At 41.3% G+C, this 22,757-nt stretch overlaps 1 protein-coding gene across 6 annotated transcripts in view; it reads left to right on the top strand.

The window, feature by feature from the left end:
• The window catches only part of SRGAP2 (SLIT-ROBO Rho GTPase activating protein 2), a 195,532-nt gene that overhangs the window by 1,807 nt on the left and 170,968 nt on the right, over positions 1-22,757 (top strand). For all 6 annotated transcript variants that reach the window (XM_083508829.1, XM_083508827.1, XM_083508828.1 and 3 more), the window contains exon 2: positions 1,065-1,633. In XM_083508829.1, coding sequence (XP_083364955.1) covers positions 1,567-1,633 — 67 coding nt within the window. In that variant the 5' untranslated portion in view covers positions 1,065-1,566. The remainder of the gene's footprint in view (positions 1-1,064; positions 1,634-22,757) is intronic.

Here is a 22,757-nt window from a genome sequence, read left to right as displayed (position 1 = left end):
ATTTCCCTAATATGGTTTTTGACCTTGCAAGGGCCTATTGAGATGGACTATAAGGTTTTAGTGATTTCTCTTTGTATTTCAGGGAGGGCTTTAAATGTGTTTGCATAGTTACTTCACAGCTGGCTGACACAATGTGCTAGCACTGGGCAGAAATATGCCAGATTTCCATTGTGTTTTCATGCTGTAGCTCTTCATCCTAACTCCACTTGCTTGGGAATAAATCCCATTGAATTTAGTAGGATTTACACCAGAGTAGACATGGTTAGGATTACACTGTTATTCCTTAGTCAGTGAGCCATTACCATTTCCTGTCTGCTGGCCACATTGTTTCTCTCTTTGGATGTGGATCCAGGTTTTTCGAATCCCCTTTTCTTAACATTTGCTGCCAACAGTAGCTTGTAATTCAGAAAAAGAAGTTTTGTCCTTACTTTCCTCTGCTTGCATCTCTCTTGCACATACTGCTCTGTTTCCCCAGGCTCCAAATCAGCTTTGATGTCTACAGCAGATACATGTATCCCTCCCTCCCTCTTTAATTTGCCAGCGTTTTGGGGTTCAATCCTCTAAAGTTAACAATGATGATAATAATAATAAAATACCTAAAGCTGGTCTGTTGGCTGGACCAAGATCTGCAGCTTTAGCTACACCAAAGGGGATTAGTCTTGTTTATACAATGGCTTGTGGATTCATTTTTGAGCTCCTGTAGTTCAAGTAATTTGAGGATTTGGGTCTGACTTCCCTTTTTAGTATATCATATTGCTCTGTCTCCAGTTGCTGTTTAAACCAACAAGAGGGAACACAAAACTGCTTTTGCAGGGGCTGTTTTCCTTTGTCTCCCCATCTCCCCATTTTCTTGGATTTAGGAGGTTCTAATGATATTAACCCCATCCCCCCAGCTCTCTACCTAAAATGTAACTATTGTACCCTTTTCTTCAATTGGAGGCATTTTTAATGCTGCAGTTTGAGTAGCTTGCATTTGTACTTTGCATTTCTAGCTTTCAATCACATTTGTTGTTTTGTATATGCCTGTAACTGGTTGAGAGTCAATTACGTATTTGAATTTGCAGGCAGTTGAACTGAAGAAAGTGACTTTGGAGCTTTCATCTCTTCTACCATTTGGGATTTAATTTGCATCATCTCTGGCTCTATAAAAAGAAAAAGAAAAAGTCAAACCCACACACAACATGTTGTTGCGCAGAAAGACTTCCACTCCCTGGCTGTGCTATTAATGTTAGCAATCAGGAAAAGCCTTTGGGGGCTGCAGATTCTCTGTAGTCTGATGCTGCTGCTGCTGCCGCCACCGCCACCACCACTGCTGCTAAGGGTTTTGGTGCAGGGAATCCAAACTGCTGCCTTTTCTGTCCGCTGAGCTCTTCACATCTGCATGTATCTGCTGCTCACACACACTCCATCTCCCACCCTCTCTCCATGGACTGATTGCTGTTGAGGGAAGACGAGCCTGGCCAAGTGATTGTTTTTGGGAGGAACGCAAATTGCATTTATTTTGTCGTATTCTGGAGGATCTGCTCTGAGGATAATCTTTTTTTTGCTGGGGGGGGCAAGGAAAACATGACGTCGCCAGCGAAATTCAAAAAGGATAAGGAGATCATAGCTGAATATGACACTCAAGTCAAAGGTAAGCACATATATATATATATATATTTTCTTTAATGTGAACATAGTGTGTTTCTGTGTGTGTTTCAGTCTGCAGTTGCATATGCAGGCGCTCATGCTACATTTTTGGGTGTGGAAGGGGAAAGCATTTGCAGATCGCCAGGAATTTGCAGTGCTTCTCTATAGTGCAATGTTAGAAGGGATTGACAGTGATTGTTGCTTCTTTGGGTGGGTTCTTGGTGTATCCACCCCACTATCTTTTTTATGTCTAGCTTTCATTTTATGGCAGTTTTTTGCTTGCGAGTAGGCTAGAGGAATATAGAACATACATTTGTATTTTTTAAAAATCAATTTTGATTGTAAATGCCCCCTTCCCCTGGGGAAATGTATGTATTAGCCTAAGAAGCTTTGTTGAATTTCAGCTTAGAGGAGCTCTTTTACAGCTGTATGCACCAAAAGGCTTTCACTCTTCATCACCGCCTTCTGTGTGTGCCTGTTCCACACACCTCTGGCAGCTGGTTGCAGTGCCCTTCAATTGAAACTGCATAGATTCAATGATAAAGTGTTTTGGTGATTCTGTGCTCTTTTTGCAAGATGTCCATTAAAGGCTGTGCCATGTTTGCAATGGCAACAACTTGATAGGCGTGCTCCCTGCAAAAAATACCTTGGTGACATTAGGCAAGTGGGTTTGGTTTCACATCCTCACATATCCTGAGTGACACAGTTAGGAGACGCTTGCCTAACCCTTTTGTGTCTGCAGAGTTTTCAGCATTACTTCATACATGTGTTCATAGTGAGACCTCATTCCTGCACGTGTATAGCCTGACACAATGCTTCTTGATAGGGGAACTTTGAAGTAGTCATTTTAATGAGAAGTCCTTGATCTGCTTGTCTGTGGAGGATGGCATGAGAGAGTGATTTCGAGTTTGTGGAAAATTAACTGGCTTCTAATTGTGAACTACATGTGCTCAAGGGCTTTTCTGCTCTCATTTAAGTAATTGCAGAGCTATTGTGGATTCGTGGCCTCTTGATATGATCTGATCTGAGAGAGATCACTGTCTTCACCATGTTTTAACATACAAAAAGCAAGACTCTCTCTTTTTTTAAAGGTTCTGCTGCTTGGACTAAATATGGCTTTTTAATAAAAGTGTTCTGGGATTCCTGGGTTGGAGGCAGTAGCCAGTGAAAGCATTTTTGTCTTCCACTTCTCCACCCCCCCCCCCATGGTAATGTAATCTTTTGCTTGGCCAAGCTAGCAACCAAGGTTTTAGGAATTCCAATAGCCAACAGGAGGCATTGATTCAGAAAAGCATGGTATCCATCCAGCAATAAATTGCTGTCTGGGCTGGAAGAGTAGGTGGTCTTAAAAATGCAGTTTTCCAAATATATGTAGAGACTTGGATTTCCTTTGTTTCAGGATACAGCAGGGAGGGTTCCCTCTTCCAGCTTGTTGAAACAATGCAAAAGGCATTTGTTCTGTTCTTAGTGACTCAACCTACTGCTTGTATTGTAGCTTCCATTCTACATGGTGGTCTGTATTTAGGGAAAGGATTTCAGGTATGCAGAAAAAAAGAAAAGTCTGCTTATTTTAGCAGTCTATTTGCAGTTGCAGTGTTAAATAGAGCCTGGCATTTGGATAGGAACTCTGATTAAAAAGTATTGTTACTTTTTCTTTTTTAAGAAAACCACTGGTTTAAAGTGAAGCTCTGTCCCCTGCTGCTAAAATATTTAAAATTCTTATTAAAATTTTTGATTTTGAACATGGGACTAAATCATGCACATTAAACCTTTCCATGTATGCAATCCTCTAACACTGAATGAATATTGCCAATGGGGGAAATGTTATTGGTGGGTGGTAGGATGCTGGAGGAAAAAACCAAACACCTGGCCCAGTCATTGCAACTGCTGGACAGCCTCTCTCTGTTTTGAGTCTACAGGACACTGACCATGTGCTTTACTTATTTCTTGAGCTCTGTTGGAAATTATGGGCAAGGCCATTTTTAATAGTGAACACAACTTGAGAAACAGGATTTCTTTTCAGCAGAGTCTGAGAGCACTGCCAAGTTTTACAACAAATACTCAAATGGTGGTGTTTTATATTGTAAACCGCCCTGCAGGGGTTGATGAAGGGCGGTATAGAAATTTAATAAATAGTAGTAGAAGTAATAATAAAAATAATAACATGCATGGAATAGTCTGATGAGAGATGCTGTTCTATGGAAAACAGACCGGTAGCTCCTCTTAGCATGGCTCTAGCAATTTCAAGGAATTACCTGGACCCTGAGTAGCCACTTCTAAAATGCCATCCTATGCAAGGCAAGAGGAGAGAGCAGTCCGACTGTGTTCTCTGCCTGTTTCAAACATACACAGACTTCTCCTTCCCTTTTTCTTTTTGCTAGAGTTTGGGCAAATGGGCTGGTTCCCCAGGAAGAATAGTGAATCGCTACTTTCCTATGATAGTTTGTTTCCTCCACCTGCAATTCTTCACTTTTCTTATACCATAGTTCTATACTTTGATGCATCAATTTATAGTGGTACCTTAGTCCATTCTTAAACCAAAGCATTATTAAGCCAAGGTGTCCTTTCCCATAGCAGCTGGGGACTCAATTTACAAATGGAACACACTCAACAGGAAGCGGAACATGTTCTGCTTCCAAGGCAAAGTTCACAAACCAAAACACCTACTTGCGGGTTTGCAGCGTTCTTAATCCAAGTTGTTCATAAACTAAGCTGTTCTTAAACCAAGGTACTTGAACTAATCCATGGTCATTCAGAAACCTATACCCCTTCTTTTAGGATTAGATTTCTTAGACAACATGCCATTCAGGTGCAGCACTTTTCTTGAGATTGCTTCCCTATTAGAATATTGTGATTGCTAATACAGTGGTACCTCGGGTTGCATACGCTTCAGGTAACAGACTCTGCTAACCCAGAAATAGTACCTCGAGTTAAGAACTTTGCTTCAGGATGAGAACAGAAATTGTGCTCTGGCGGCGCAGCGGCAGCGGGAGGCCCCATTAGCTAAAGTGGTGCTTCAGGTTAAGAACAGTTTCAGGTTAAGAACGGACCTCCGGAACGAATTAAGCATGTAACCAGAGGTACCACTGTATCAAACAATCCAAATTTTCTAGTATCTCATGAAGTGTGTGTATGTGTGTGTGTGTGTAAAACTTAGGAGTCTGGCAGACATTTCTTGAAGGGAAAGAATCATAGAATTAAGTGGACAAGTGAGAGGAGGGATCATGTTCTTGCTGGCTTCCTTCCAGGTAATTGAGAGCTGTCATAGTTTAAGCTTCTTTGAACATCTTCCAATGAGTGGCTACTTCTCATGAGGGCAAAGTACTCTGCTTATGCTCATGAATTCTCTTCATAGTATTACCTGATTGGCAACTCAGTCACCAGACCAAATTTTAAGGTTCTAGGGCACCTTGATTTTTGCTTCTCTGTCTGGTGGTAAGGAGCTTTTTATCATATGGTTGAACTGAAAAAATCAGAAGTGGCTTGTTTGGGTTCTTTTGTCATTGCAGAAAAACATGTTGCAATTAAAGTATACATGTGAAGTTTATTGTGATGGTTAATTAGTGGAGGAGAACCACTGTTTTTAGTGATGTATGAATATTTCACATTAATACCTTGCGTTAGTGAGCTATCAAGATGTCAGACTCTGCAAATGAAACCTCAAGTTCTAGTAGCTTTTTTGAAACTACCTTACTAAAACCTAAACATAAATGCTCTATCAGCTGGAATACATGGTAGCTAACCACTTACTTTCACAATTGATATTACTGAAAGTCAGAGGTTTCTATCTGCTGGTTAGCTGTAAACTTAGGGAGTATAAGAGGTGTGAGCTATGTACATTACAACAGATGTTGTATGAGAAACTCCAAGCTTTCTCTGTTACATTGATGATCATGAATATTTTTGCAACTGTTGAAGTGTAAACCCATCTATGGCTTGTTAACCCATCTATCATTGTAATTCTGGGTTCTCCTGTGTCATAGAAGACTGTGATTAAAAATACATGGTGTATTCGATGATGGAATATGTTGAATAGCTGAAATGGGAGCCAGGAAGGAGAATATTGTCTTTCTTTGAAGATAAAGAGTTCCGCAAAGCTAGAAGGGAGAGAACCATCACTTCCATATGGAACCCTCAATACTGCGAGTTCCTTGTTCTGTCTGAATGCAACCACAGATCCATCTCTCCAGCACTTAATTCCTTTTCTTCAGTGTTTCCTTGCTTGATAATTTTTGTTTTTATGTGATCTTTCACATGAAATAAAATCCACTTTTAGAAAACTAGTAGAAGTTTATCACTCTTTCCTGATTTAATTGCTCCCAGAAAAAAACCAATTTGTAACCCTGTGAACCCAGAAAAAAAGAATGTTTTGCACGTTAATATTCTCATGGTTTTTATGGATCATGCCTCTGCTGTTCACATTATGAAATTTTGGGTGGTATTCTGGCACACAGTTCTTTCCACTATTTTCTTGGAGGAACAGAAGCGCACATGCGCATAAAGGGTGGTGACATATCCTATATCCGTTGTTGTGTCAAAACATGCCCACTGGTATGAATGAAACTGAGCATGGCATGGTGCTATATCAATCAAAAAGCTACAGTTCCCTCACACAACAGGTAATGCAGCATAAAAGTAATGTTAGAAACTGGGACAGAAGTGCTAGCATTATAACTAGGACAATTAACTCAATAATCACCATGTGTAAATGAATGAACCCTGTATTTGTTATACCACCAAGGTATGTGTGATGGTATGATTTCCATGCATGGTTGTAGCTGGTGCTTCTTGGACTGTCTTAAGAGTCAAGGGTGTAGCCAGAATTTTTGGTGGGGGGTAGGCCTTTTGTTGGGGGGGGCAGAACCTCAGTTAGCTATGTATTTATTTTGAGTTTTGCCCCTCCCTGCCCCCCTTGTCTATGCCCATGTTAAGAGTACCACTATTATTTGTGGCTTAATTGTGTTAATGGAAGGTGGCGCTGTGGTCTAAACCCACTGAGCCTCTTGGGCTTGCTGATCAGAAGGTCGGCAGTTCGAATCTGCACGAAGGGATGAGCTCCTGTTGCTCTGTCCCAGCTTCTGTTAACCTGGCAGTTTGAAAGCATACTGGTGCAAGTAGAAAAATAGGTACTGCTGCGGTGGGAAGGTAAACGGCATTTCTGTGCACTCTTGCTTCCGTCATGGTGTTCCGTTGCACCAGAAGCGGTTTAGTCATGCTGGCTACATGACCCCGAAAGCTGCCTGTGGACAAACGCCAGCTCCCTCGGCCTGAAGTGAGATGAACACTGCACCCCATAGTTGCCTTTGACTGGACTTAACTGTCCAGGGCTCCTTTACCTTTTTACCTAATGACATCTAGATACACTGGGATTAAGGACAAAGAACCAGGATGCTACACTTTCTTTCCCACCTCACATTCTGATGAATTGTTACATTTAATTCATTTCCTTAAAGGTGGAGTAAATTCTTGAATGTTGGCATGTTTTTACTGCAGGGATAATTTACCTTTTGCAGGGGTGGGGTGGGGGGGCTGGAAGAAAGCTTCCAGCAAACCTAAGCAATTTAGTGAAGTTCCTATGAAAGCTTAAACTAGTCTATATAATGGGGAGGAAAATGGTGTACAGGATAAACTTGGTCATCCATTCAGTCTGCTTGACGCTTCTTCAAACTTTTATAAGTGAGGCTTAGTGCAGCAGAAATTCAGTTATTGTTACAAATATTCACTTTTCAACCATAGTTAGAAGGGTTTAACAAACTGTAGTTTGGGCTAATGATGTTGAGCATTAATACATACATACACACATAATTTTATTTGTATGCTGGCCTTCCACATTTCAGATCATGCTCAAGGAGGCTTACAACATGAAAAAGTACACTATTGCAACATTACCATAGTAGTCACAAACAATAAATAAAACATCAAAAAACACACAACCAAACTGAACAATTTTCACATAAACCACAAGATCTAAAATAAAGATACAAAAAACCAATGGCAACCAACCCCCATCAACAAAAGCCCCCAGCCCTGATGTAGATATACAGTAATTTATTGCTACCAGCTGCCTGATAAAACATACTTGATGATGGTAGGATATAGAAGGGGGTCTGGGGAACACTGTGCTCATAGATGGTGCACAAACATTTTTCTTGGAAGAGCCAATAACAGCACAAGCATCAAGAAGTTTAAGGAAATGGCTTAATAATTAAATTCAACCAGACGCCCAAAGCTTTAAGCAGACATGTGTGAAAAGAGGACTTATTGAATAGAAATTAAGCATAAAGCTTACTCTTGAAACTTTCTATATTTAAAAAAAAATCAATTCCAGATGTTCAACTTTGAAACAACACATAACAGTTTGCTTTTATACTTCATAAAAGAAAACATGCTTCATTTCTGGATTTCACTTCAGTGTGGAAATATATATACAAAACTCATGTAATTAGACATTAATTTAACACCAGTACTATGCTAAAGCTAATTAATGGTTGCTTTTGTTAGTTATTTGAAACATGATAACCAAAGCAACTGACTTTGCAAGTAGTATCTCTGAAGGCAATAGGATTTCCCCCATGCATGTTATTTTCGGACTGCTGTAGAAGTTTTGTTCAAGTTTCACTTCTTAGGATTCTTACAGATAAAGAGATAAGTTACTGGCAACTTTGTGCATTAGTAGCACAGACAATTTGCGGTTAGAAATCTCATTTATTTTCAAAAGGAAATCCCACACCCCTGAAGGGTTGAGCTTAGTAATGCCACTTCTCAAAATTAGAGTGTTGTGTGTTTCGTCACTTTTCATAATCGCTTGCGGGCTTGAAATTTGGCATCTGAAACTAGTTTTATGGGAGTGAATAATTCTTTGTATGAGATGTAGAAATGTAATGCAGGGTGGGTGCAAAGTACAAGATTCTTTAAGAAGCGAATGTAAAATGATCTTGTGTTTACAAGAATTATAATTGTTTGGGAGTGAAATCTGGAATCATGATGTTACAACACTAGTATGTAGTCTGTGGTATGTCTAGATAACAAGAGAGGGAGAGCTTGGTTAGAAATTGCCACTAGGTAAAATGAGCTGACAACTTGTCATTTCTTATGCAGTGCTAGAAGGCAAAAGCAAATATATATGTAAATGTGAAACTGAGGGGGAGCAGACTTCCCTAAAGTGGTTACAATGAGGGCTATTATATGATCTGGTACATGGCTGCTTTGTATGCTGCTACGCATTCCTTCAGGAACACTATGGATGGGACACGCTTCTGAGATGATAGTTACTCAGCTTTGTGGAGAACATGGCCTGTGGCAGGAGGGCATCATACTGGGGAAATTAGAAACAATCCCTTCGAAGGGATCCATCTCCCCTGAAAGGTGTGATTATATAGACTGTACTTCTCTGAGTGGACGATGGTGTTCTCATAATGGAATGCAACCTTTTGGAATACAGAGTGATGGGCATGTAGACTTAATGGAAACTTGCCTGCCTGGTGTGAAGGTAGGATGATGGCATTAGTGGTGCTAAGTTTCCACATCCATGACATGTTGAGGAAATAGTCTTGGAAACTTAGTTAGGTAAGATGTTGAACCCTACAGTCTCCAAGGTATCATATTTACAGATATGCTACCTGGTCCACCTGCAGTGCAAGCTAGACAGGAGAGTTGCAGGGCCTCAGTGATCAGAGTCAGATGTCATATTCCCAGTCCAACAAACAAAGGTTGGTCTGGAATATGAAGAAACAATGGCATCTAGCCTTTCTCCTTACAGTTTCTTGTGGTGTGTGAACCAGGAAAGTTAAGTGTTCCCAACAAACAAAAGAGTGCAAATCACTTGTCACTAATGCCCCATTTGTGACATGTGTTCTAATTTTCTTCAGATGCCACTAAGGTACTTCTACTCTTGATTTGTAGTACTTAACTGGGATCTGAACAATTTATTTTATAACTATAAAAAAATGGAACTTAGAAAAGAGATCCTATTGACTTGAACCAACTTGCATTTCACTGTAGAAATTGCAAGAAAGTCTTTAACTGAATAAGTAGGTTTAACTTTTTTCTAAGAAAGGATTTTGATCTTTAGAAAAAGAGCATTAAAAACTTTGATGAAATTTAGTAAGTGGTATTAATTTTAAGATTCTTTTCATATTAGAGGATTCCACTGCCTTATTTATTCAAAAGTGGTATTTTCCTATCTCTGTTTGGGCATGTATTTTCATGCAAATTATAATCACAGGAACCTAACAATTTACAGATGCCTGAGCTTATGATTAAATAGTAGCAATTCTTACCTAAAAATTAGAGTTGATATGGTAGAACAAGATATACTATTTTTTCTGAAACCATTTTATCTTTAACCTTCTGAATAAATATAACTTTATTGATGGTACGATCATGAATCTCTGAACAGTTTGTCCAGTAGCATACGAATCAATGCCCTTTTTGGTCAAAGCATTAAAGCTTGATAAATCAAAATATTTCTGTAGTGTTGGCACATTTTTGTAATGAGGAATGAAAATGCCAGTGCTTGCATTGTCAGGGGCAATTAACAAACTTGTGTGCCCTAGCATTTCTCCTTGCACCCCTGACCCCGGACCTCAAAATTTTGCCTCTTAAAGTAGGGTTCTGATGTTAGGTATTGTTTACTGATAGCTTCTAAGGCAGAGGTTTTCCATTGTTTAATTGCTTAGGTTCACAGTGGGATTCTTTTTCTTTGTATGCTCCTTCAAGGTTTACCTCCAAATAGTACTATCTTCCTTTTCAGCAATGCATGCAAATTCAGAATGGCTGTAGGATCTCAACACAAGCATCATCTATACATGTGCCCCTTCGCTTCAGAGTGTGCCTCATTCTGTGGGCTTTTTATCAGTTCTTGTCTACAGTATGTTTACAGTAAGGGGATTATATGGCAGGGGTCAGTCCATACGTCCCACTTCATATGCACAGGCTGCCACGTCATCTGCCATGATACAAACTATGTGCTATAACAGCTATATTTTTGTACAATTGTACTGTCTTGTTGAAAAATGTGTCTCCCTTCGTCTTATGTTGTGCAGTAATGAGACAAATAGGCTTTCCATTCCTAGGTTTGTAGTTTGAAAGCTGAAGATGATTCTAAGGGTGAGTTCCAAAACAACGTGCTTGGTGCTGAAGAAGCCAGCTGGTGGCACGGTACAAAGCAAGTGGCAATTGCTGGCTACCTTATCCTTTTGAAGTTCTGAAGACTTCATCTCTGGGCACAGAAGTGTCTGCAGCATTCTTTCATTTAAACTTCTTTCATAACTTTGACACACATGCAGTCAACGCATGTAGGAGGAAGGTAATGGGATCACGTTGCTGACACCTCCCCTGGTAATGCTTTCTCCGGTTGACAAAAACCCAGTATGTAGAGACAAAGATCTAAAAGAAGGCACCTATTGATATAGATGCACAGATCTTCCACACTCAAGGCTCCCACTTGAGAACATAAGAAGAGCCTACTGGATCAGCCTTCAAACCTATCCGGTTCAGCATCTTGTTCTCACAGTTGCCAGCCAGGTGCCCTTAGGAAGACCGACAGCAGGACCTGAGTGCACCAGTACTATTCCCCACCTGTAGTTTTCAGCACTGAGCTATCGGCTTTGAGCTCAAAGGTCTTGCTCCTGGTCAGTCAGCACCAATTGGCTGGTCAGACATCACTCTATGAGGTATATGTGAAATTAGGATACTTTGTCCATATAAGCATCAACTCACATTTGATTACATTGGGTTGTATTTGTCCTCTCAATTGCTATCTTGTGCCACTGTGCTTTCAGTGCCTAGTTTCTACCACCTCCATTTAAATTTTCATATTTATTTCCAATCTTCATTCAGGTAGGGGAGAAGGGAGATTGGTTCCCTCATAAGCTCCTATCAACTTCCTCCTGCTGCTCGCCATCAGTTTAAAAGTTGTTCTGTCACCCTTTTAAATTTTAAGCAGCAACTACAGTGGTACCTCGGATTACATACGCTTCAGGTTACATACGCTTCAGGTTACAGACTCCGCTAACCCAGAAATATTACTTCGGGTTAAGAACTTTGCTTCAGGATGAGAACAGAAATCGTGCTCCGGCGGTGTGGCGGCAGCAGGAGGTCCCATTAGCTAAAGTGGTGCTTCAGGTTAAGAACAGTTTCAGGTCAAGAACAGACCTCCAGAAGGAATTTAGTTCTTAACCCAAGGTACCACCGTATCTGGTTGCATCCTGGTTCAAGTGAAGCCTTTCTCCACTGGCCTCCTCCCTCCCCCTTAGCTCATGAGTTATACATTATTACAGGATTTGGCTCCTAGCACACAGTGACCTTACAGTGCCCTTATTAGTCTGAGCTGCTTTAATTAAATAATTAGTCTGAGTTGCTTTATTAAAAAAAGGGGGGGGTGTTACTTGACCTCTTGTTGCTTTGTTGTTTAACTTGCCTTGATGCTTTGTCAGCCGGGACTCCCTGTAGCTCATGGAGCAATATTGCGGAGTGTGCAGATGCAGCAGTATTCGGGATGGGGGCAATGTGCCATTGCACTCCGTATGCTACATTAGAATATTTGGAGGAAAAGGTATGAAAGGAGAATCATCCAGAAATCCAGCGTGTCTTCTAAAAATACAGCTATACATCCCCATCCCCATTCTTTTCTCTTCCCTTGTGTGTGGATAAAGTCCAAAGGTTTATCTAGTTAATTTATTCACCCTCATCTCAAGAATTCTCTGCAGTTATTTTGCTATTTGCCAACTTGGACATCAGCGGAGTTGACCTAAGCCTATCAGCCTGGTTGCCTGCGCAAATGGGGCTGTAAGATTATTACTTAATATCTTCTGCAGCACAAGCTGTTTCAAATGTTTGCTGCCCATCTTGATAGAGAAGATAAAATTATATTACAGTGCCACCTGACCAGTTTGCAGTGGGACTTTGTCCAGGTGGAGACAGATTTTTATGAAGGCTTTGAGGATGCTCTCATTTCTGTAGTCCAATAGTTTTGAAGTACCCTGTTATCCTTAAAAGTAATCCCTGAAACGTGGCCCCCTCGCAAGTGGCAGGCTTTCTGTAATAAATGACAGTTTTTCAGCATTGTGGCCCTAACAACTACAAATCCTTGGTTGGCTTCTATGCTGTAAAGTTGTACTGCCTTTTAAAAGCATTTTGGGAAACCACATCTGCTATGATTTTCTCCTCTGATCATTGATGCCTTAAGGGGGCTTGTCATCAAAAGATAAAAGAGGAAACTCGTTGGCTCTCATCTCCTAGAAACTGGGTGATCGACTCTTGGTGACTGAGTTGGTCTCATTTAATTTACCTCTCCATTTGAGATAGACTCAGTGATGCTATAGCAGTTAAACCAGGCCAGGTTCAATGCGCTACTATTTAATTTACCTCTCCATTTGAGATAGACTCAGTGATGCTATAGCAGTTAAACCAGGCCAGGTTCAATGCGCTACTATTGGTATATAAAGCCCTTAACGACTTGGGACCAGTTAACCCCCAAGATCACCTTACCCCACATGTATGTACCTGCCTGACCGCTTCAATTGGCACTACTCCCAGTGCCACATAATACCTATTCTGCATTTGTAAGCACTCTATTGTTTAGTGTGGTAGCACCTACACTTTGGAACTCCCTGCCTATTAATATCAAGCAAGTGCTTTCACTATATTCCTTTTGGGGCCTGCTAAAATAGTTCTTGTTTAGGCAAGCCTTCCCCGATACTTCAAAAGTTAAGGTAATTTTAAGCTGCTGTAGTAATTTAACTTTTAGCTTTTAAAGTATGGTTGTGATTTTTTCCTTGATTTTACTGTTTTATTTTTTGTAAACTATTTTGAGGTATATATTTGTACAATCAAGCGTTGTACACATTTTAGAAAATAAAATAAAAAATAAAAAGTGATGGTCTCCTAATCACGTCTTCCTCTTTTACAGCCCCCATCCTAAATTTTGATAGGAGCATGTTAGTTCTTAAAAAGGGTATGTGTCAGTTCAGAGTGCTGCAAAGTAGTTGATCATGGGTAGCCTGGGACCTCCTCTACCTTCCAAGAAAGTTAAAGGTGGCTTTGACTTTCAAATCTTGAAAAAAGAGGTGTGATATGGTAGAACTGGTGTCAACTGAATTGGAAGAGAAGTTAGTTGTATAGGCTGATTACCTAAGGCTAATCTTATCTGTTAAACCAGGGATGGGGAACATGTGGCTCCCCAGATCATAGAATTGTAGAGTTGGAAGAGACCCTGATATAAGTTAAGACTCCATCTCCTGTCAGCCTCAACCAGCATTGCAAATTGTCTGTAAAGTTGGGAGTTGTTCTCTAAATACAGTTGTACTTTGGTTGACGAACGCCTTGTGACTCAAACATTTTGGCTCCCGAATGCCGCAAACCCGGAAATGAGTGTTCTGGTTTGCGAACGTTCTTTGGAACCTGAATGTCCAACGCGGCTTCCGTGGCTTCCGATTGGCTGCAGCAACTTCCTGCAGCCAATCGGAAGCCGCACCTCGGTTTCCAAACATTTTGGAAGTCGGACGGACTTCCAGAATGGATTCCATTTGACTTCCGAGGTACCACTGTACGTCTGGATGGCACCAAGTTTCCCGTTCCTGTTTTAAACCAGTGTTTGTAGCTAGGCTGAAAACTGTCAACCTGAGTGAATAGGATCCAAGCACATACTGGCTGATAGAGGCTCTTTACATCTTATGTCACAAGATCTGGGGTGGGAGAAGGTTGCATAAGTCACATGACAGTTTTAATCCTGTGTTCATATTTAGTTATTAACTTTCTCCCTAGCTGTCATGCTTTAGTTGTCCTGCTGCTGTTTGCTATCAGACACCTACAATGAAGCCATTATTAAGGGTCATGGTTTAACTGATTAGGAGTGGGTTGCCACCTTATTCAGTTGTAAAATCTTTCCTTATTTTTTCATTTCCCTCCAGGTCATGTGTTCAGCAGCCTCTCAGTAGTTACCTGGCTTGGGTGTTTATCCTTTGAAGTTAGATTCCTTGTGCTTTTCAGCAGATTTCTTCTGGCCTTCCTCTCCTCTTCCCTCCTCCCAAACACTTCCCATGTTTAGCAAGTCCCTATTCCTCATGAACCACAAATGGTTTTGAAATGCAGACTTTAGCCCCTCCTTCATGTTCATTTTTAACAAAATATTCATTTTCCCCCTCTCAATCGTAATTATTCTTAAGTTGGCAAAAAGGGGGCCTGTTTCCCCAATCAGCCTTCAAAGTCAGTGTGCTTCCTGTAATTTCCCCCGCCTTTTTGGTCTGCTTTTGTGCAATCAGCCTGCTATTATCCATGTAATGTCTCAATAGGGCTGACTCCAGAGGACTGCAGGAAGAAGCTATAATATGAACAAAAGACTTGGGTTTTTGTGCTTCTTTTAAAGTCAAATACTGTACATCTGGAGTGGGAGGGGAAAGGCTCTTTGACTGTATAAAGGAAAGGACAACTAAAGCATTACAAAGGCCACAGGATATAGGATGGATGTTTGGATGGAAACTTAACTCTGCTGCGAATGAAAAAGTGCACTCACTTTTCCCAGTGGGGTTGAATTTCGAAAGGGCATGAGTACTTGTTTTCATACCTTTCTCATAGTGTAAGCTCGGGCCTACTAGTAGGATGCTTCTAGTTGTGGAAGAAAGGCTAGGACTTTTGTCTTTGGCCTGGGCTAGTAGTACATGTTGTGTTCGTAATGACAGAACACTTGTAGTGGATGTGTTCCTGTATGTTAGATTTCCCAAAGTGGAGTGCCTGATTTTCTAGAGCTGGAGAGGCATTCATGTTGGACAGTTTGTGGTGAAGGCACAATATGATATTATTGACATGCAATGATTAGTGACATTCAGGGGCTAGGAGCCCACCCGCCTGTCTCTGCATTCCCTGGGCTGTTCCCTTGCTGCTCTGGGTGGCTGGGTGAAAGGACAGGGGAACCCTGATACAGCTCCTTGCCAAGGGCACAAGGGAACCTAGCTAATTCCTTGGTGACATTAATGTCCCCATTAACTGTCAGCAGAGAGAGCCCGATCTTGAACATGCAAACTCCAGGTCAAAAGGTACTTGAGCCAACTGGTGATGATTACAGCTCATTATAAAGCCCACTATATACCTGTGCAGGTGTGGTCTGTTCAGGATGGGGCAGTATTGTGGGAGCTTCAGTATGGTAGCATTCAGGGATTCTGCAACCCGAGACTTGCTCAATTTGAATCAACCCTATTCTGCTCAAGTGGATGACTTCATGGGTGAATATGTGCTAGGGAGCGCCTATTCAGCACGTGGCTGCTGTGGCTCTATTCTGATTGAATAATTGGTATGTGGCTAGGTATACATAGCAAGAAGCCTGCTGGATCAGGCCAAAAGCCCATTTAGTTTCGCATTTTGTTCTCACAGTGGCCAACCAGATGCCTGCAAACAGGTCCTGAGCTCAACAGCACTCTCCCTGCTTGTCATTCCCAATATCTGGTATTCAGACACATACAGTATCTAATTCTGGAATACGCATCATAGTGAGTATTCACTGATAGACAAATTCATGGAGGATAACACTAATCCCCCCTTAAAGCCACTTAAGCTGATGCCATTTCCCATACCTTGTGGGAGAGAATTCCATAGTTTAACTATGCCCTATATCAGGCATGGCCAAACTTGGCCCTCCAGCTGTTTTGGGACCACAACTCCCATCCTTCCTAGGTAACAGGACCAGTGGTCAGGGATGATGGGAACTGTAGTCCCAATACAGCTGGAGGGCCAAGTTTGGTCATGCCTGCCCTATATGAATAAGTACTTTATTTTGTCTGTCCCAAATCCTCCAATATTCAGCTTCATTGTCCCCAGATTCTAGTGTTATGAGAAACAGGGCAAAACTTTTCTCTATCCACTTTCTCCATCCATAATCTTACACACTTTTATTATGCTCTTACGCACCTTTTCACTAAACTAAAAAGTCCCAAATGTAACCTTCTCTCATAGGGTAATTGCTCCAGTCCTTTGAACATTTGGGTTGCCTCCCCCCCCCCCTGAACTCTTTCCAGCTCTGAAATACCCTTTTTGAGGTGAGGCAACCAGAATTGTATACTGTATTCCAGGTGTGGTCATGCATAGATTTGTATAACAGCATTATATTGGGGAGTTTAATTTTCAGCAGTTTCCCTAATGATCCCTAGCATGGAGTTTGCCCTTTTCATAGTTGCAGAATTGAACTGTCTCCTACAACCCAAGATCTCGTTTCTGGTCAGTCACCATCAATTCAACTCTTCTTGGTGTATATGTGAAGTTAAGCCAATCATTCTGGTTGGTGTTTTGTTACCTGAAGCTGCCTTTTGAAGCATTTCAATTTATTTATAAATCAAGATGTATTTTGAGATCTTCAGGTTTTTTGGATCCTTTCCTGTTTTATGAAAGATGGTTCCTTAGCCTACACCAAAATAGCTTGGCTATAATACCGTATTTACTCGAATCTAATGCTCACCCTTTTTGGCCCAATTATGTTGCGAAAATTAAGATGTGCATTAGATTCAGTGGCGCATTAGACTCAAGTAAATATGGTATTGCCTGGCTTCTCCCCCAGTTTAAAGTGAGCAGAGTATATTAACACTGCTGGGTGTGCATGTGGGCAAGTGACTGTAACATACTTTTGTGCTCTTCATAAAGTACAGCATTGTTTTGCATCTTAGTCCCACTCCTCCAGGATTACGTCAGTGAGCTTTGGGGTGTGCTCTAAATACAGATGTCCTTGATTACCCTGCATGATTGAGATAATATGGAGAGGTCTCAGTGCTGGTTACTCATATTCACATTATCCATCAGAGGGTGACTGCAGAGATGTGGTCCTGGATTACTATGAGGAAACGTTCTCAAAGGTTTTGCATGTAAAGATGGATACACACATCTTATGTGTTCTTCAGACAGTTGAGGGAGGATGAAGCCTTTCACAGTATCTGTACATCTAAGCAGATTGGCAGCAACTTTCCTGAGCTCTTGTTTTTCTCTATAGGTTTTTCAAGTAGAGATCTTGAACTGCGGAATGCTGGGAATTGAATCTTGGGACCGTTTGCATCCAGATTATAGGCTCTCTCACAATGAGTTTTAGGTTCTGTCCTCAATAGTAGGAGGCAGAACTAGTGATTGATCAGAATTGAGATTAAGTTCCAGTCTTTAGAAAACACTGGGCAAAGGATTTGCCCACCATGCCTAGTTAAAATGAAATTCAGAAATGCATCGGAACTATTTGCACTCTTACCAGTTTTACTTAGGGTTCTGTTATGCTAAAATGTATGCAATCCCCTTAGTAGTTCTTTCTGTCAAGTGGAAGTGGGAGGAAGAAGGATCTCTCCATTTTTAAAGTGAGTGTTTCCTAAGTGATCTTTCATTATGCAGAAGGTGTTTGCTATATAAAATAGAAAGAATCCACTAAGGGATGCTGCATCTGTCTGTAGGAAAAGTCAGCTGATCTTCTTAACTGCTTGGCATTTAACCAACTTGACCCATGTTGTTTCTTGTGAGAAGGTTAAATGGTGCTTTCAGAATGACTTGGACTCTTTGACAAGTGGTAAAAATAAATCCATCTCTGAATAGACAAAGGGCTTTCTGGTATATGAGGAAACTGCCTCCTCCTTTTTCTGCTGCTGCTGCTTCAGTGGTTCCTTTCTAAAAACAAGCAGTTTGATTTATGTAAAGAAACACAAGCATAAGCACAATTGCTTGTATCTTTAAAAAAACCTGTCTTCAGTGTGCATTCTCAGTTTCTACAATAAAGGAGTAGTGTTGTGAGGAAGATAATTTATTAGTCTTCATATAAGAACAATTTCCCCCCTAAAAAACCCAATTCTTTAAAAGCACATTTTAACCATGGACTTTATTATTTGGGTGCTTCATACTCCAGTTCCACTAAATTCAACACCATAGTTGGGTCACTGTCATAGGAACACAGGAAGCTTATTTATACTAGGGCAGACTTCTTGTCTTGTATTTTATGCTTTGACTGGCAGCAGCTGTCCAGGGCCCACAAGTCAAGGTCTTTCACATTGCCTGCTACTTGATCCTTGATTGATGCCAGGGAATGAACCTCAGACCTTCTTCATGCCAAGCAGCTGCTCTGTCAATGCACGACAGTCCCTCACTGACTCATGGCACATGTTGGGTATGGCAGCCTCCGTTTTGGCTTCTGTTTTCATTCTGCATGTAGGGATTACTACGAAGTTATTCTTGCCTGTAGGTCCCGAAGCTAGCACTCTTTCAGACCTGTGGAAGTGAAATGTCTTTGAGGAGAAAACCTGAACAGTCTCAGAACTGCTTATGCAAGTATTTGAATGATGTATGGAGGATCACTGTATGTAGATACGAAGGAGCAATATATATTCATTACACAACATTTTAAAATGTATTCCTGTCCAAAATTATGCTCTGCATCCCACAGTAAAACTTTATGTATTGCATTATATCAGTTATGCAACTTCATTAATCACCCAGATAGCCTTTTACGTCAGAGGAAGTTCTGAAAAAACAGTTTCCTCTTTTTGTGCTGAGAATATGTTGTTTAAATTGTATTCTGTTCTGCTCATTCAGCTTTGAAGAAAAGATAAGTAAGCAATTTTTTCTTCCCAGGTTCTGATGAGTGGTTGAAGGATTTATGCAGCAATATCATATTCAAGTCTACAGTGGTACTTCAGTTTAAGAACAGCCCTGTTTACGAATGATTTGGTTTACGAACTCCGCAAAACTGGGAGTAGTGTCCCGGTTTGCAAACTTTACCTCGGTCTAAGAACGGAATTCGAACAGTGGAAGGGCACCGGCGGTGGGAGACCTCATTAGGGAAAGCGTGACTCAGTTTAAGAACGGTTTTGGTTTAAGAACGGACTTCTGGAATAGATCAAGTTCGTAAACTGAGGTACCACTGTATTTGGAAGTAAGCCCCATTGAGTTTAATGGGACTTACTCCCAGGTAAATATATGTAGAATTGCAGCTTGAATGTATCATTAAGCTTTATCATTAAGTCCTTTTTTAAAAAAGGGGACGCGGGTGGTGCTGTGGGTTAAACCACTGAGCCTCTTGGCCTTGCCGATCAGAAGGTTGGCGGTTCGAATTCCCGCAACGGGGTGAGCTCCCGTTGCTTGGTCTCTGCTCCTGCCAACCTAGCAATTCGAAAGCACGTCAAAGTGCAAGTAGATAAATAGGTACTGCTCTGGTGGGAAGGTAAATGGCGTTTCCGTGCGCTGCTCTGGTTTGCCAGAAGCGGCTTAGTCATGCTGGCCACATGACCCGGAAAGCTGTCTGTGGACAAATGCCAGCTCCTACGGCCTATAGAGCGAGCTGAGTGCGCAACCCCAGAGTCGTCCATGACTGGACCTAATGGTCAGGGGTCCCTTTACCTTTACCTTACTTTTTTAAAAATCCTAGTAACATACCGTATTTTTCGCTCTATAGGACGCACTTTTTCCCCTCCAAAAATGAAGGGGAAATGTGTGTGCGTCCTATGGAGCGAATGCAGGCTCCTCGGCTTTGCGGCGAGACGCGTGTCATGCGAAGCCAGAGGAGGAACAGAAGGGACTGTGAAGGAGAGGGGCTGTGTGGAGAGAGAGAAGGCACAGCGCCCCTTGAGCGGCGCGCCTGTCATGCGAAGCTGGAGGGGGCACAGAAGGGTCTCCTTCTGTTCCTTCTCCCGCTTCACAGCGACGCACCTGTCCAGCGAAGCCGGAGGAGGAACAGAAGGGTCTCCTTCTGTTCCTTCTCCAGCTTCGCTGAAGGGCGCTGCGCCTTCTCCCTCTCTGCGCAGAGAGAGAAGGCGCAGCGCCCCTTCAGCGACGCGCCTGTCCTGGCTTCTGCTTTAGCCCTGTGCAGCCTCTTTGGGCAGGGGGAGCCTTCATCCCGCTGCCCTGAAGAGGCTTGGCGCGGTTATCCTAGAAGCCAGAACAGCCACACGGTATCCCAGAAGCCAGATCCCTCTTGCTGTTCTGGCTTCTGGGGTTCAGAATAAGTTTTTCTTGTTTTCCGCCTCCCAAAACTAGGTGCGCCCTATGGAGCGAAAAATACGGTAGATACCCATACAGTAAAAATTTCCTTAAAACTACCCTATCATGATCCAAGTGTAAAAGTTTGTCATTTTGGGAATGATACCAAAGTTCAGGCCTGAATGAATGTCTCAGGTGCTGGAGCTCCATAGCTGAGGAACCATTACCAAGAATGCGCTTACTTGTATTACTTGCAGAGAGAGACTGCTTCTTTCTTTTTTTGCCTCCGTGTATCCTTTTCAAGCACCATTTTGTAAGTATAGTGGCTACAGGATGAGTATTCCCAGTTACCATTTCAGGAATGGTACTTGGAAAAAAAACCAAGGTCTTGGTCTTCATGTGTAGCACAGAATATCGGTTGGATGCAGTTTTTAATATTCCTCTGCTTGTAATATTCCCTTCTAGTAAAACAAAACAGAAATCACTATTCCCTCAGACATGACAGGGAATCTCCCTTCTGTGCTATGCCTTCAGGAAGATTCCCCCCCCCCCCATGTTAGGCACACATTTAGGTTACTTGTTAGGCAAAAAGTAGATGGGGACTCTTTATGTGAAGGACATTGAACATAATGCAGTGTGGATGGGCGTCCTCTGCATTTGGTTGCACATCAGAATACAGGGGTATCTCGGGTTACAGACGCTTCAGGTTACAGACTCTGCTAACCCAGAAATAGTACCTCAGGTTAAGAACTTTGCTTCAGGATGAGAACAGAAATTGCGCAGCGTGGTGGCAGCGGGAGGCCCCATTAGCTAAAGTGGTACCTCAGGTTAAGAATGGTTTCAGGTTAAGAACGGACCTCTGGAATGAATTAAGTTCTTAACCCAAGGTACCACTGTAGAGTTGTTGTCCTTATGCATTGAGTGTTCAGTAATTTTCTTTCGTGTGGTTTTCATTGATTTTTCAAATATAAAGTGATTAAAAATACTGTGAGACAGTAACATAAAACAACAACAAAGCACCTTACTTCAAGTTTTAAGGAGCATGGGGAATAAGAAAAGGGGGAAAATTGTATCATTAAATCAATGCAGAAATATACGGAGGAGTTTTGGCATTATGTTCTTATTGTAAACACACAGTGTGATGAATCATGGGAACAGAGTGGTGGTGTTCTGCTTTATTTGTAGAAGTTATAAAATCACACCAAACAACAACAAAAAGTTTCTCCTCTAGTTATCTTAAATTTGTGTAAATCCCCCCGCCCCCAACATAATGCTATCTGTCACACTTCGATATACCAGTAATCCGGATATTTGGTGTGGTATTTGAATACCCAAGCACAAGCCCATTCAGATTGAATTGAAATAAGAAAGTGCATGTGAAAGTTGGGTAAACTGCTGTGAGAGGAGCATCAATTACATAAAATCCCTTGAATAAATTATATCTTGTTCAAACTTGGTTTGTGATCAAACACTTAAGTTAATTCAGATGTTTGTTTTTCTGTTAGCAGGTTTTCTCCCCAGGGCATGCTGGTACTAGCAAGTTGGTTATCTGACACCACAGGTTGGACTGAGCTCTCATTTCTCTTAAACCAGGACCAATAGCAAAACAAGTTTAGGATAGGTTTGCCAGTAATTCACACAGATGTCTGTGTGAATCTGGTTGTATGTGTTTAACTAATAATAAAACTTTTATTCCCCGTGTCAGTAGTATGCAAATTTTAAAAAAACTTTCCTGTATAAATGTTCCTTTTGCACCTGTGAGAACAAAGCTATGAAGACAATCCCCCTCAAAGGTTTAGAAAAGATAAAAGCTTAAGTGAATTTTAATACCAGCAAAAGATGAGTGGGTGAAAGCCCTAGATATCAAATGTGTGACTTAATTTTTTTTAGCTGCAGTCTGCCAAGAAAATATATCTGCTAAGACTATAAAATCTGTGACATGTTCACTTTATAGGCTCTCCCCCAACTGCATTGAATAGATTAGACTTTTATCAATTCAAAGGGAATCTGAAGCAAGAGAAATTTAGTTTTCTTTTATCGTGTCCACACACCCAACAAATAACCTTCAGCTTTAATAAAACACTTCAGCATTTCAAATGGTGGATTTGTAAGAAGAATACAATGGGGAGAGGAGAAGCTGTTCCAAGTATTTGTTTATGGAGGTGGTTCTATGTGTAGGGAGCAGTAAGGGGAAATGGGTGCAG

Source organism: Podarcis liolepis, assembly GCF_965112155.1.
Source record: "Podarcis liolepis genome assembly, chromosome: 6".
Taxonomy (NCBI): domain Eukaryota; kingdom Metazoa; phylum Chordata; class Lepidosauria; order Squamata; family Lacertidae; genus Podarcis; species Podarcis liolepis.
Note: the sequence above shows the minus strand (reverse complement) of the source record. Positions and strands in the feature narration are given on the sequence as shown.